Raw genomic sequence first — 16,101 nt, 5'->3', positions numbered from 1 at the left:
TGTGACCTAATCTTAAGTTGTGGAAGTTGGGACAGTGAAAAAATAGATTTATTTGAAATATCTGTAAAAGATAGACCTGACCTAGTTCATCATACAGAGTATGGTATAAAAATGGTCAAGATTTCCAGCCAATGCAAATAAAGTAGGTTTAAAAAATAGAAAGAACACTGTGGAAGGTCTACAATTTTGTGGTAAAAAAATGAAGTTGAGTTCCAATAAACAGTTTATCAAAAGGTAGGTATGTGGAATGTCACACAAATGAGAGGGCTGTTGTTCATGTATTAACTAGTTTAGTCTATTAATTTATCCTTAATAAAAATTATTTAATACTTCATTAAAAAAGCTTTTCAATTTTCTATTCTGATTCCAGTCTAGATATCATTACTATACATAATGATAGCTAAAACTATGGGAGTAAAAAGGTAGTTGTGGGTAGAAGGGAGATGAACAGATTCTCAGACATATTATATATGATAGGCTAAATAAAGGAAAAAAGACTATTCTCTTAGATGTAACAGCAGGCAACACAAATATGAAAAAGTAAAAGAAAACATAGCTTAAAAGAGAGTTGAAAAAATAAAAGAGAAATGGTGCCATGGGAAATATTTTGGAAATTAGCATTTCAAGAATGAGAAAGTAATAGGACTGTTGAGTTTTCTTGAGAAAATAAGAACAAAGAGTAACTGAATGAATTTACTGGCATTTAGTCCTCTGTGACCAAAACCTCTTACAGTGTCTCAATTAGAGACCTGGATACTAAAACCACATTACAGGGAGTTCAAAAACAAGGATAAAATCTAAGAAAATAGTAGGAACTTATTATATTAAAATGAGAGAAATTGTTCAAGTAATACAGTTTTAACCAAAGGGAGTTTTTTAGTGGCTTTGTGTGTTTATTGCCTCACCAGTCATTGAGTAAGTATGCATAAGCTCATACTATTTTTCCTTTTTTTTTCTATTATTACTAACTGCACTCAGAGATCACTCAAAGTAATACTCATAGTGCCAGTACCAAAGTACTATATGTGATGCCAAGGATTACATGCAAAGAAAATGCTATATTATATTTAGGTTTGCAATAACATAAACATATTTAATGAATCAGAGCATCAGAATCTCTGGGCTAATTTTTGTAAACACATAACCAGGTCATCTGGAAAATATTGAATAAATGTTTCAAATGTATGACCTCAGTTTTAATTTTCCATGCTCTTTTACCCATGAATAATCCAAATCTTAATTAATTCTACTGATAATAATAGGAAAAAAACTATCTATCTAAAAATTATTGATTGCCAATAAATGGATATCATCTATGATGTTAATTAACATCAGTCGATAATTTTTCGATCTCAATTGTCCTTAAGACACTAAAAATGAACAGGTTGAACATTTTCTATTTTTAAGAGGAATTTGGGTTTTTGGGCCACACATGGTGACACTCAGGGGTTACTCAGAAATCGCTCCTGGCTTGGAGGATCAAATGGGATGCTTGGGATGGAGCTGAGCTCTGTCCTGGGTCAGCTGCATGCAAAGCAAGCACCCTATAGCTGCGTTACCATTCCAGCCCAGAGTTTAAACATTTTCATTTTATTTAACTGCACTGCACTACTCCTAACAACAATCAAGTAGGATTTCCTTTTTTAATTTTTTATTTGTTTTGTTTTCTCTTGGACCACAGCTGTCAGTATTTCAGGTTTACTCCTGGCTCTGAATTCATAGATCACTCCTGGATGGCTTGGAGCAACACATGGTATGTTAGCAGTTGAATTGATTTAGACTGGATGCATGCAAGGCAAGTACCCTACCTACTGTATACTCAAGCCAAGTGAATTTCAATAAAATTTTAAAGACAATTTTACGTTTTTTTTTGTTTTTGTTTTTTTTTTTTTTTTTTGGTTTTTGGGCCACACCCGGTGACGCTCAGGGGTTACTCCTGGCTATGCGCTCAGAAGTCGCTCCTGGCTTGGGGGACCATATGGGACGCCGGGGGATCGATCCGCGGTCGGTCTCCTAGGCTAGCGCAGGTAAGGCAGGCACCTTACCTCGAGCGCCACCGCCCGGCCCCAATTTTACGTTTTTTTTTAAATAGCTTATGCTTTTTTGAATTGACATATGACTATTTTTAGGTTGAAAAAACATTTTAAAAATTTTCTAGTAAATTCAACTAGGTGAGCCACTAGCGCTGGCTAAATTAAAAAAAATGACCATATAAGCTCTGAGAGGATGAATTTTAAACACAGGAAAAAACAATCTGAATATCCTTACTTGAATGCCAGCTCCCTCAGGCACTGTGATCTTCCATACACAATTGAGATTGTTGTCATAAGGTTCAGGATAGCCAGGAGACAAAACAGTCCCTTTGCGCTTAGTTAAAATCCCACCACAGGGCACTAAAAAAGTAAAGCAATCCAAGACAGAAAGTTAATTCTAATGGAAAGGATTAAAATAAAAGGTCAGATATAACATCTTAGGCACTAGATTGACAAACATATCAAATCATACAACTCTTTAGAATTTATAGAAACTCTGAAAAATAATTCCCCTATATCACAACTTATAAAAATAATTATAAAAGATGGTCTTAAAATTGTCTATCTAAAATTATACCACTAAACCAATCATATCATGTCCTACATCGAGTAAATATATTACCAAAAAATGAATCCATATATTTGCATTTAAAATATCTTATATCTAAAACAAAGAAAGCAACAATGTAATACAAACAAACAAAAAATAAACCTTTGGTCTATGACCCTAGAATTGAACTTACCAGAAGGAAAGCCCTATGAAAGACAGAAGATGTCCACTAGACTGGAAAGACATTTGTTCTATGGTGGCAAATGTGGTGTGCTAATGTATATTTAGAAGAAAACTAAAATTTAATTGCCTTGTTGCCAACAAGAATACATAATATGCCGATGTGAAATAGTATTTCCATCTCTCAAATCTTTCTAATAACTACCATCCACCTAAAGTCCTCCTAAGCAAAGAGGACCCTGAGAATAGCTCACAGGATATTTTTATTGGGTACCTAAGGCTTCCATATAGAATTCCCGCCTCTGGGTAGTTGATCTTTAAATTTATTGGTCCTTAGTGCAAAATTGCATCGTCAGCCAAATGACTAGGATTGGTTGTAGGATATATATTGCATCAAACAAATGGCCAGGTGGGCAAACTGGGAAATCATGTGCCTCCAGATTTACAGTGCGTTCGGACTCAGGGTGTGGTTTTCATCTGGACAACTCTAAATCCAGGGTGCAGCGTCAGGTCCAGGGCATGGATATCATTGGGCCATTTGTGCACTGCAGTTTAGACTTATATGAATTTTCTGAGCATTCCTGATATGTACCCCTATGGTCTGGTTCCCTTCGACTGTTCTTATGGTCTTAGTCTTTGTACCTTAAAACATGAGCCTGTCATGGTTGTACTTAGGTACTAGAAAAGCTAGATTACAGTTAATTCTAAATAAAAACTTTAGATTTTAACACTAGCATTCATTCAGTTCTTAATTTAAAAATCGAATAGTCTTCTTAATTTCTCTTATAATCAGATTCAAAGCTTATATCTACATTCAAACTATCAATAAATTCAATAAATTATGATATCATATTTTTTCGGGGGGACACCCGGTGACACTCAGGGTCACTCCTGGCTATGTGCTCAGAAATTGCACCTGGCTTTGGGGACCATATGGGACGCCAGGGGATCGAACCAAGGTCAGTCCTAGGTTATGCATGCAAGGCAAATGCCCTACCACTTGAGCCTCTTCTCCAGCCCCATAAATTATGATCTCTTTCTCTCTCTCTCTCTTTTTCTTTTTTCTTATCTTGGGCCATACCTGGTGATGCTCAAGGGTTACTCCTGGTTTTGCACTTAGAAATCACTCCTGGCTTGGGGGGCCATATGGTATGTCTGGGAATCTAATTGTGCTCCGCCCTAGGTCAGACGTGTGCAAGGCTAATACCTTACCACGGCGCCTCTGTTCCGGCCCCAATATATCTCTTAAAATATATCATAAACTCAATGAGTTATTATCACTTTCACCATAATATTTCTATGTGAATCACCATTAACTTTTCCCTTTCTTATTGCTATATAGTTTTAGGCAATTTTGTTGCTTCTACTCAATTCTACTTACAGTAGCCACTGTGTTTTTTTTGTTTGTTTTTTTTTTTAAAGCTAAGAACACATCACTCCCTAGCTTTAATATTCCTAGGCTACTTAACGAAAATTCAAACTTGGGGCTTAAGAAATGGTACAGAGGGGCCGGAAAGATAGCATGGAGGTAGGACGTTTGTCTTTCATGCAGAAGGACAATGGTTCGAATATCAGCATCCCATATGGTCCCCCGAGCCTGCCAGGAGCGATTTATGAGTGCAAAGCCAGGAGTAACCCCTGAGCTGCCAGGTATGACCCCAAAAAACAAACAAAAAAATAAAACAAGAAATGGTACAGAGGTAATGCCTTTAGCTTTGCACGGAGCCATCCAGGTTTGATGCCAGGCACCAATATTATATCCAACTCTTGACCGGAATGATCCCTCAGTTCAGAGCCAAGAAAAAGGCCAGAATACTGCAAGTATAGCACAAAAATAGAAACAAGACAAAACAAAAATCAAATTCTTCATAGCCTTCTAATTTCCTTATTATTTAGTTCTACTTAGTTTCACTAATCTTTTATTACTGTTGCTCCAGAGTAATTTACTATACTGCAGAATATTATGATTCATGTCAAAGCCAATCTCCCCACATATTCAATGACATATAAAACAGCATATCTAAAATGTTTACAGCACAGTTCTTAAGATTTTTATTATTCCATTTAAGATATCCTGTCCATTTTTCTCTAAAGCACATAATACCATATGAAAGAAGAAAATATTGTCTTTGGGGGTAGTTCAGGCCATATTCATTAGTGTTCAGGAGTTACTCTTATCTCTGAATTTAGAAATCACTGCTGGATGGCTAGTATGCATGTAGAGAATCAAACACAGATCAGCTGTTTAAAAACACCTTACCTGATAAATTACTCTGAGATTCCAAAGGAAAGATATTCATAACATGGTTTGTTTTTTCTGTAAAATATGAACTTCATAGGTAGTAGGGATCTCACTTTTTTTTCCAAAATTATATTTTTAGTGCCTAAATTCATTACTGAAACTTACATAGTGCTCAGTAAATGCTTTGCTAAATAAATTTATCAACAACTGGTTGAATACTATATGTCTATAAATTGCTTCTTTACTAGTGTTGCATCATTTCTTTGCCCCAGATTAACTTCTGATATATATTAAAATTATTTCATATTTAATATATATTCTAAAATTTTATATATAATATTTATTTATATGTATTATAATATATATTATATAATATATATGAAGCCATAGAGATAGTACAGTGACTTGCATATATTTGACCTGGTGTTATCCCAGGCACCCAGTATGGTCCTTTGAGCTCAGCAAGAAAGAATGACTACTGAATACAGAGCTAAGAGAAAGTGATGAGAACCATCAGAGTATGACCCCAAGTAAAACCAAAGCAATAATAAGCAACAATAAGCAACTATATATATATATACATGTGCATGCATATATAACTTTTCCATTATATTAGTATTATGAAGTATTAAGATATAAGTAAGAGAATTTGCTTTGAAATCAAGCATTGTGCTTCAAATGTTATTTTTGTCTCTTAACCACAGATTTTACTATCAATGGAAAGAATCTTATCTCTACAGTTGGTGTCAATATTAAATGAGAAAGTGCTTATCTGTTCCTTCAGCAACTGTTGATAATTGCTCTTTATTATCATATTCAATGATTTTCATACAGAAATAATCCATAAATTGGGGTTAAACTTCTTTATATGTTTCTCTCTCAGTTTGGAAGGAAGATAACATATGAAGAAGTGTTGCTATGCAACCAATATAAGTAAAATAATTTCTTCTTGGGTCTCTGAAGGATTTTGGCAAAAATAAAAAATAAAAAAAGAACTGAAATATAGGTGATGGAATAAGCACATAATTAAAGACTTTATAGCTAAAAGGAGTAAGTGGTAGCTTCAGGGGATTTTCAAAAGAGACCTCCCACCAATAGAAGTACTTAAGCCTAGGGCCATATATTGTCAAAGCTATTAGAGGCTGCAGGGGGTTATTTGAATCAGAGACACAGTGGGTGGAAAGCCTGGGTTTTACTAGACTGAACATTTTAAGATACCTGAAGTGCAACAAGGTCAAATTTAAAGGCAAAACTCAGAGTTTGACATGTTTTTTTAAATTTATATTTGTTCGAAGTTCAAGGTCTTTATGAAAATATTATTGTACCTTAGGTTGATTCACTTAAGAGAAATTTGGTATGACAGATATGTACATGATAATTAAATACTGCCTTCCACAGGTTATCTATATTGCATTTATATTATATTTATAATATATTTTTATATATATTAGTCTTCCGCCATGTTAACCACAGATATACTAACTTGCATCTATCTAATAGGGTTGCTTTCAGTCAACTGTGTAATTTCACTTCTTCCAGGTTTTGCAAAATTACTGAATGTTTCATTGTTTTGCACTGGAACAAGAGAAAAAATAAAAATGTTGATAGCAGTGACATTAAGAATTGTGAAACTGAAACATTGCAATTGAGATGGAAATCATTAGGAATGTAGAACAGTTTTTTGTTTCAATTGGATGCTCACTGGGCTTAAGTTGTTAACTATACATTCATTCAACAGTGAAGGCAAAGAAAATACAATCACACATAAAATCCTGTAAATAGATTGTCAAAGATTTTATCTACACTGTAAAGTATAAGCAGAAAATTTTCTTTCTCTGAATAAAATTACCCATATAATATGTAAATCTACTGTTTGTGCTTTATTTTCTCCAGGGATACACAAAAGAGTTTCAGATTTGCTTGGAGAGGCTTTAGCATGCAGAGTGAGAGCATTAGCACATGGTCAGCTACTGAAAAAAGCAATACCTAAATCCAGGACTTACAGAATTGGCTATTTTGCTTTATTTCTTTCTGGGCTATGTTTTGTTCTGTTTGGGGGCCACACTCAGTAGATCATATGCAGTGTCAGGAATGGAATCCAGTTTGGAAGCATAAGGGAAAGTGCCTTAACTCTAAAACTATGTCAAATACAGCTGAATTGTTTTTAATCTTTCTAAAAGTTCAGTAAAGAAATGTTTTATTCAGAATATTTTGAAATGGACAAATTTATAGGTAAAACAGAACTCTCTTCATTGGTTTCAGATTAATGCAAAATAAGGTAATATGTTCTATGCTTACATTTTTTTTTCTATTGATGCTATGAGTTGATGGAACTAGGTGGTATCATGCTGAATGTAGTCAGCCCAAAAGAGAGGGACAAATACAGTATGATCTCTCTCAAATGTGAGATATAAATTAATATGTTAAGGGAACATAGGCAATAGCAACTGAGAGTGGACCTAAAAAATTTTTACTTATCAAGGTGGTCAGAGAGAAGTTAACAGCAAGAAATGATTCTGGGACAATAAAGCACAAAAGGTAACAACTGTGCAGTTCTAGGTAGGAACTGTGCTGTTAAAATATACATGTGAGGGGCCAGCGAGGTGGCGCTAGAGGTAAGGTGTCTGCCTTGCAAGCGCTAGCCAAGGAAGGACAGCGGTTCGATTCCCGGCATCTCATATGGTCCCCTTCCCAAGCCAGGGGCAATTTCTGAGCGCTTAGCCAGGAGTAACCCCTGAGAATCAAACGGGTGTGGCAGAAAAAAAAAAGAAATATACATGTGAAAATCTCCGTAACAGTATTGTAAATCACACTGCCTCAATAAAAAGTGGAAAACAAAATTACAGATCTACAACTAGAAGATCATCTGGTTCTATTAGTATTATGTCACCTGATATGTAGATATATCTATATATCTATATATATATATAGATATATAGAGCCAGGAGAGGATCTTTTTCTCAGAGGCATAAGTGCTTGGATAAGCTCTTGCCCCTGCTGATATGACTCATTGGTGAAGGATTAAGAAACACACTTTCGGGGGCCGGGCGGTGACGCTGGAGGTAAGGTGCCTGCCTTGCCTGCGCTAAACTAGGACGGACCGCGGTTCGATCCCCCGGCATCCCATATGGTCCCCCAAGAAGCCAGGAGCAACTTCTGAGCGTATAGCCAGGAGTAACCCCTGAGCCTCACAGGGTGTGGCCCAAAAACAAAAAAAAAAAAAAAAAAAAAAAAGAAACACACTTTCTGGGCCAGAGGGATAGCGCAGCGATAGGGTGCTTGCCTTGTACGTAACTGACCCCAGGAAAGACCTGTGTTTGGTGCCAGGCGTCCCATATGGTACCGAGTCAGGAGTGATTTCTCAGCGCATAGCCAGGAGTAACCCTTGAGCGTTGCCAGGTGTGCCCCCCAAAAAAAAAAAAAAAAAAAAAAAAAAAAAAGAAAAGAAAAAAAGGAAAAGGAGAAAAAAGAAACACACTTTCTTTTCTTTACACAGATTTTTACTTCTGAAGAAAATCTTCTACATTCGCCTATGGGCATATTTGCCATTAAAAAAAAGGCTGAAATAATTTTGTAAAATAGATTTTTTTGTTACCTTAGACTCTTTTTTTGGCTAATAACAATAGTATGTATTCTCAAGTCTATCTTCATAGAATTATTCTACTCTTTAAGTTTCCTTTTTATCATCTTTGTCTATTTTAACTCATTTCTTCCATATAATTCCTTTTTCATTATATTTTGCCTCCTCTTCACACATTAATGTAATGTTTGAATTTTTCACAGTCAAATAGAAAGGAAAATGAAAACCTTGCTTAAATATATTTTTAAGGTCAACTGAGTTACAGTAATTATTTTCTTAACTTAAACTTTGCTTTTATTTCTTCTGCAAATAAAACAAATCAAATCATTAATATGATTTTATTGTTTTCAGTTTTCTCTCTAACCAGGTGTCCTTAAAAAACATAACATTGGTAGAAAAAAATATGTAGTCTTCCTAAATAGTATACTCTAATGAATAATAATTACCAAGTACTTCATCATTAAACTTTTCATGCCTTTTCTTAAAAAAGTTAACTTTGCAAAAAACCTTATATTCAAGGAACCATAAATTTTTAGAATGACAGAAGTCAATTTTTTTAAATATTTCATGCTGTAAATAGCTCTTGTAGAAGATATATTTCACATACAAATCTAAGCCATTGTTAAAACAATTCGCCAATATATGAAAATAAGTACTATCGATTCCTTATCAGTACTGGATAATAATTATTTATTCCACATTTAATATCTTTAATATTAGAGAATTCTGACTCAAGGATAAAACCAACTGAGATTTCAAAAATTATTCCAAGGCTTTCCAGATTTAATAGTTACAATAAATCAATGAGAAATTCTATTATTTCCCTTTTCAACCTAAAAAGATAATTGGGATTCAATTCAAGTATAATTCTCCTTTGAGTACTAAGAATTCTCAATTTAATATTGAGGTCTAAGCCCATAATATTTAAATATTTAATCAATATTAAGTTAACCTTTACTCTAAAAAAAAGTTAACCTTTACTCTGAGAATATACTCAGTTTTCAGAAATAAAGATATTATGAAATTTTATCTGACTCATTATAATTTTCTTCACTAGGAATATGAACATTATAGGTATAAAACAGAACTTTTGAGAAACAACATATAGGCTCCTAGACTCTTGCGATTATAAAATCTTAATACTGAAAGATAGAACTAACTTCATTAAGTATACCCACTATTTTTCAACTCATATTTTATATAATATCACAAAAATAAAATTGAAACAGTGCTATGTAAAGTTTCTGATGACATGTAATCAATATCTAGGTGATAGACTGAGAATATGACTTAATACTGTTATATATTTTAAATAACTGAGAAGGAATATAATTATTCACTTATTTGATATTTCTAATTATTCATTGGGGAATAGGTCGATAAGTAGTGCTCAAAATCCTGTGGACGTTTTCTGGTAGTCTCCGCAAGTTGAGAAAGTAGTTCAATGCTTGGGCCTGAAAATGCAGTATTGCTTGGCCATATATGACTGGAGAAGACCTGGGTTTCCTGTGTGTTGTCATACACCTGTAAAATCACTTTACTTTTTCCTTTTACCTTTTCTGAGTTAATTAGCACAAGTATTCTTTGATATGTCAACCCTGACATATTTATGTGATTTATGTTAAACTCTGGCTAATAAATATGGCAGGGAAAGCAGCAGAGAGGAAGAAGCTGGGCTGGCTCAGTAAGATTCAAGAAGGTACTCAGCCCCCACTGGCTGAAATGATTTTCTCCTGTGACTCCATCTGGTTTCTGTGCTCCTCTCCTTGCTGTGAACTCCCAGGAAGCCAGCCAACCAGTGAGCCCCATAATTACTCCCACACTTAAGAGCTCATGGACCTCTAGTAATGAACCCATAATGTCAGAGGCAGCAGGAATTCTACCAGCATTGACTGCATTCACCGTAAACACTCTGCATATCTCTGGTATTCATAAAATATGTTCAGAGAAATCAGCTTCTAGAACCCTTAAATTTAGTCAACTTTTCAAATGTGATAAAGAAATATATTTGCCTAAATTTGTGTTTGTGAGAGGGAGACAGAGAGAGAGACAGAGAGACAGAGATTGAGAGAGAGAGGGAGAGAGAGAGACAGAGACAGAGATTGAGAGAGAGAGAGGGAGAGAGAGACAGACAGAGAGAGAGACAGAGACAGAGACAGAGACAAAGACAGAGAGACAGAGAGAGAGGCTATTTTTAGTGGTACTTAGGGGATCATCTGAGGCTGGAATTGAACCAAGGATTCCTGAATGTGAAACATGTCCTTGAGCTATCTCCCAGGTTCAAATATTTGAATAACTTTTAAGAGTGATAAAATTATATTTTATAGAATGGTAGTATTTAAAACTCCATATTACCAATAATTATAGTCTGTATCCTTATAAGTATATATGCATACATCATCAACATAAATCAATAAATCAATAAAAAGTCACTAATTCGATATATTTGCTTACTGATTCTTCAAACACTAGTTAATTCTTATCATCCTAATTTATATAGTTGAAATTTAACTAACACATCATCTAAAATTATGTATGTTTTAAAATAGAAATAGTAAAAGATGGAATATAAATCAACTTCCTAAAATATATTTATAATATTATATATGTAAAATTGATAAACTCACCAATACAGGTAGGTAAAGAATCATTCCATTGGGCCAAAGAATTGGGCACTGTATCACACCTAATTGCTATGGATCCATGTAAAATATATCCTGGGTTACATTCAAAAAGAACCAGTGAACCAACTGCAAATTCATTGCCAATCCTTCTTCCAAATCTTGGTTCAGGTACAGAACTGCATTGTGTAGAACTTGTTCTTGGGACAGCTGTGTACAAATAATAATTGACTTTAATTTCACACTTGATAAGTACATATCTATATATTTTATTATTTACAAACATTTTAAATAATATTCACTTTAGCAGAAATGTTACTAATTTGGATATATTTGTACAATCTTTGTTTCATACAAAATAAATTATAAAATAGATCTTACCATAGCAATACATATTCTTAATTAAAAAATAGTGCTGACATTTTTTTAAATATAAATTTTACCAAATGTGTTTTAAATGTAATAAAGTGTCCTAGTTAGGACTTGTAATTTATAGCATAATAATTGAAAATAAAATAATTTTCCATTTTTACTGAAGCACTAAAGTAAAAATAAGGATACTATAAAGCTTTTTCACAGTTTTTCTCTAAATATCTGACTCACTAAAATATACTTAAAAAAAAGCACACATATATTAATTCTATAACTTGTACACAAATAGTAGCTTGAAACAAATTTAGTTTTTTGTAATTGATAGAGTAAACATTCCCAGGTTAAGATAATAAAAGCCAGACAGATTAACAACAATAGAAATATTTTTAATTTAATAATCACAATATCAAATTTAAAGTTTTCTGAGATTTTTAAATATAATCCTTTAATTGTGATTTTTTTTGTTTAGTAAAATAGAATGATAACAGGATGTTTTTTCTTTTTAAAACACATACAGATGGAATTAAAGAGTTTGAGAAGAGTCCAAAAAATGATATGATGAATTTCAAATAGATTAATTCCTCTTATGTGATCTGAATAAAAGTAACTATTATAGTGCCTTTTAAAATTTTAATATCGTGAATTTTATAATGATATTTCAAAATAAAATGGCATAATATTAAACCTAATAAACATATAAAAAGAGGGTTAGCTTAATAAAAAGTATTTGTATTTTTTTAGAAATAAGTTCAAGATACAAATGATTATACTATATGAACATAAAATTTTCAAAATAATTTCAAATGATATTTCTAAATTTATTACAGATATACAAGTTTGTCTAAGAAAATGAAAACAAACCTATAAAACCAACTTCGAGTTGCTTAAGAAATGAAAATTTAAAGTTTCCTAAGAGAATGAGACACTAAAATATGGATAAATTATATTCCTTATATCTAACTAGATCAATACAAAATTGGGGTGCAATTTTAAACTAGAATATTGAATTATCAGAAAAAATGGGATCTGTTTAGAGAAGTGTGAAGAATAATATGTTTTGAAAATGATGTGTTGGAAGGAAGAAAAATCATATAAATTACTTGAGAATGATGGAAATACTAGGTGATAATGGAAGCACTTGGTCTTTGTAGTTTGGAAAAAATAAGTGTTCTTGTAATGGGTGAAGGACAGGTTAAAATTGTTTTGAAAGCAGAAATAAATAAAAAAAAATAAAAGCAATCAGTCCCACAACTCATCTTTCTGAAACATTGATGAGTGTCTCAACAATCCTTAATTCTGAAACATGACACGAAACTGATATCATTCCTTAGTGTGTTTCTAGGCTACAGGGTCACTTACCTTGATAAACAAAGTGAAATCCCTTAGCTGTTATTGGTCCAACTGAAGTAAATCGAATTGTGATCTGATTACCTGAACTCAGTGGAAGTGATTCTCCTACTCAACAAAACAAACACTAAGATATCATAAAGAATTTCATTCAGTAAACCTAACAAATTACACTAATGTCTACTGTCATTTGAAAATGTTAATCTATACTTATATTAAATTACTTTGAAATATCCTACCGCTCAAAATATAATCTCTTTGAGTTCAACTTCTATTGAAACTGTTTTCCTGAAATGCTTTAATTACATTTTTATACATAGCACCTAAATCTTGAAAGAATCCTTAATATTTTATAATACATTAAAAAGCAGGTGGACTAAATATTATATTTACTTGATTACAATCCCCCCAAATAGTCAGTTGTATATTTTCTCAATTTTTTTGATTACTGTTAGTTGTGTTTTTACTTTTTTTTTCTTTTTCTTAAGTAACAGTGACTCTATTATTTCTATTCTGGATGACAGAAATCTCAACTTTCACTATAATACAACGTCAGTCTTTAATGAATAACTGATGCATGGCAGTTCTAAGAAAGGATACCTGAATGGGATCCTGAGAGGGAAGATAACAGAGAAGATTGCTGAGTTGGCCCATCAAACACCTCAACAACATCGTGGAGTGATGTCTGGAAAAATACAAACTGGCCAAACACCACTGATCAACAGGAACCAGGAGGAGCAAACAAATCACCAACCATCCAAAAACGAAAACAAAAAGAAAACAAAAAAATAGAAAGAGGAGGAGAGAGAGAACAAAGTATTACAATATAATAGTTATCTTTTTTTTTCTACCTTTAAAAGAGGATAGGTGCCAATTGGTTGATTAATCTCACCCAACTATTGCAGGTCATAAAAGTAATGACCATGACATACAAATATTTTTTAAACTGTTTTCAAATAAATTAGATAGCTGTAACACTTAATTTTTCATCAGAAAGAGTAAAACTGGGATTTTATAATTTTTAAATAACTACTTTCCAAAAATTTTCCCATTAGTAGTTTTCCTTTTCACTTTGTGACTCTCTTCTCTTTTTCTAATTTTTCTCCTCTTTTAGTTGATATAAAGTGTTACTACTATTTTAAAATTTTGTATACTTTTTCTTTATAAAAATAATTTATTTATAAAAATAATTTCTTTATAAAATAATTGCTGATATAAAAAATATCAGCAAAATACTACTCAGTGTTTAAATCAAGTTAAAATAACTTTAAACATCTATTCCCAATCTAATAAAATAAATATTTAATATGTCTCAACAATTAAAATATCAAATTTTAAAAAGTGATTGCTTGTTTTAATAAGGCTGAAGTTTCATCAGTGAAATTTACAAAAAGCTATTTGACTATATTTTTTAGTTTCCTTAAGTTTTGTAAACTTATTCTGATAAGTAAAAATTACATATGCTATAATTTCAAACAAAGTACCTATTTTAATTTAATAAATAATTTATTATTTTTATGGAGACAGAGAAATAGCACAGTGGTAGGGCATTTGACTTGCAAGCGGCCGGTCCAGAATGGACACAGTTCAGATCTCCTGCGTCCCTTATGTTCCTGCGAGCCAAGAACGATTTCTGAGCACATAGTCAGGAGTAACCCTTGAGAGTAAATTTTTTATTTTAATATAAGCTAGTTTTCAGTTTTTGTGAAGTGGTAACAAAAAATATCCTGAAACAATTCTATATATTTTTTAAAAAGTCCAGTTTAAGTAATTTTAGCAACTTCAAAACAAAAAATCTGGCGGCTTTTATAATCCACAAATTTATCACTAAAATTATACTATATATTGAAAGATTACATTTTTATAATTTCTTCATAAAATTTATTATATTCAAGGTTATGACAATTCTCTGAAAGTTTCTATGAAGTGTTCCAAGTTTATTCAAAGCATCTTATCTTTTGCATGAGCACAAACAGAACATTTTTTATAAAAAATACAAAAAGCTAAACTACTACACTTAATCTTAGCCAAAAGGTTGAGAAGCAGTACAAAAAGCTAAAATAAGCTAGTGATCTCAGTCCAGTTCTTTAAGAAGTATGAAATATGAACACAGATACACAATTATTGCTTTGGATATTTCCTAAACATCAAAGTACTGGTTTTCAGAAATAATCCTCCTTCACATCTCTCCTTGGACTAATAAAAATAAATTTATAATTTTTATCAAATCACAGATTGAGAGTCGATTATGTTAATGGCCTGTGAGTCAAATAGAATATTTTTAGTGCAGCTTATTTTAAAAATTCCCAAATTATTTCCAAGAACTTTGAAAATTTGTAGGAAGATTTTTGTTGTCTCTTTTGCATGTTTTCTCTTTTGGTGTTTGGTTGATTTGTTTTCAAAAATATCTTTAAACAATTCTATTTTAATGCAGCTGTTGACATTATCTTTCAGGTGTCTACTTTCCAAGGATTATAAAAACAATATTCTACTTCAATTACAGGATCTTTGCTAAGTTAAATATACTAACAAAGATATGATGATTGAGTCTTCCTTTGTATAGTTTTGGTAAATTATTAGGAAATCTTTAAAGCAACATTCTTTAGTTATGTCAATAAATTTCAAATACTCAGTTATTCAAATACTCAGGAAATATGATCAGTAACTAAGCAAAACATTTAATATAAACAATTTCTCAAACCACCAAAGTGAATAGTCATCCAAGTGTTTTGGCATGGAAAAAGAACTTTCTCTTGTAGCTTATTTATATAAGCGTCTTACTCTCAATTATAGCTCCTACCACAAAGCCCAGCATTGAGTTTTCTGAAACTAGGACTTGTAGACAATCATTTTAGGATTTAGTGATCATCACTAAATTTATTTATCAGATAATCAAAAATTTGTCTAATTTTATTACACTTTCCTTCTCATCAAAACTGAGATAAACTTTCTAAGATTAAGACAGCCACACTATAACAAATGGGAAAATACACACACACACACACACACACACACACACACACACACACACACACACAAAGATTATACTTAGGATGATACAACTACTCCTGTGCTTCGCTATAGAAAACTTTCTTTTATCTTTCAATAGATAGATCTTTGCATTGCTACAGATCCCACACCACAAATGGAGAGTTAGTCAATGAAGAGGGCACAGT

The 16,101-nt window shown here is 32.4% G+C and overlaps 1 protein-coding gene across 1 annotated transcript in view; it reads right to left on the bottom strand.

The window, feature by feature from the left end:
• The window catches only part of CSMD3 (CUB and Sushi multiple domains 3), a 1,236,222-nt gene that overhangs the window by 178,189 nt on the left and 1,041,932 nt on the right, over positions 1 to 16,101 (bottom strand). The window contains exons 33-36 of the mRNA XM_049773958.1: positions 13,526 to 13,639; positions 12,938 to 13,033; positions 11,213 to 11,416; positions 2,269 to 2,393 (exon numbers count right to left, since the gene is read on the bottom strand). Of these exons, the coding sequence (XP_049629915.1) occupies positions 2,269 to 2,393; positions 11,213 to 11,416; positions 12,938 to 13,033; positions 13,526 to 13,639 (539 nt within the window). The remainder of the gene's footprint in view (positions 1 to 2,268; positions 2,394 to 11,212; positions 11,417 to 12,937; positions 13,034 to 13,525; positions 13,640 to 16,101) is intronic.

The sequence above is a fragment of the Suncus etruscus genome, chromosome 5, assembly GCF_024139225.1.
Source record: "Suncus etruscus isolate mSunEtr1 chromosome 5, mSunEtr1.pri.cur, whole genome shotgun sequence".
Lineage (NCBI taxonomy): Eukaryota > Metazoa > Chordata > Mammalia > Eulipotyphla > Soricidae > Suncus > Suncus etruscus.
Note: the sequence above shows the minus strand (reverse complement) of the source record. Positions and strands in the feature narration are given on the sequence as shown.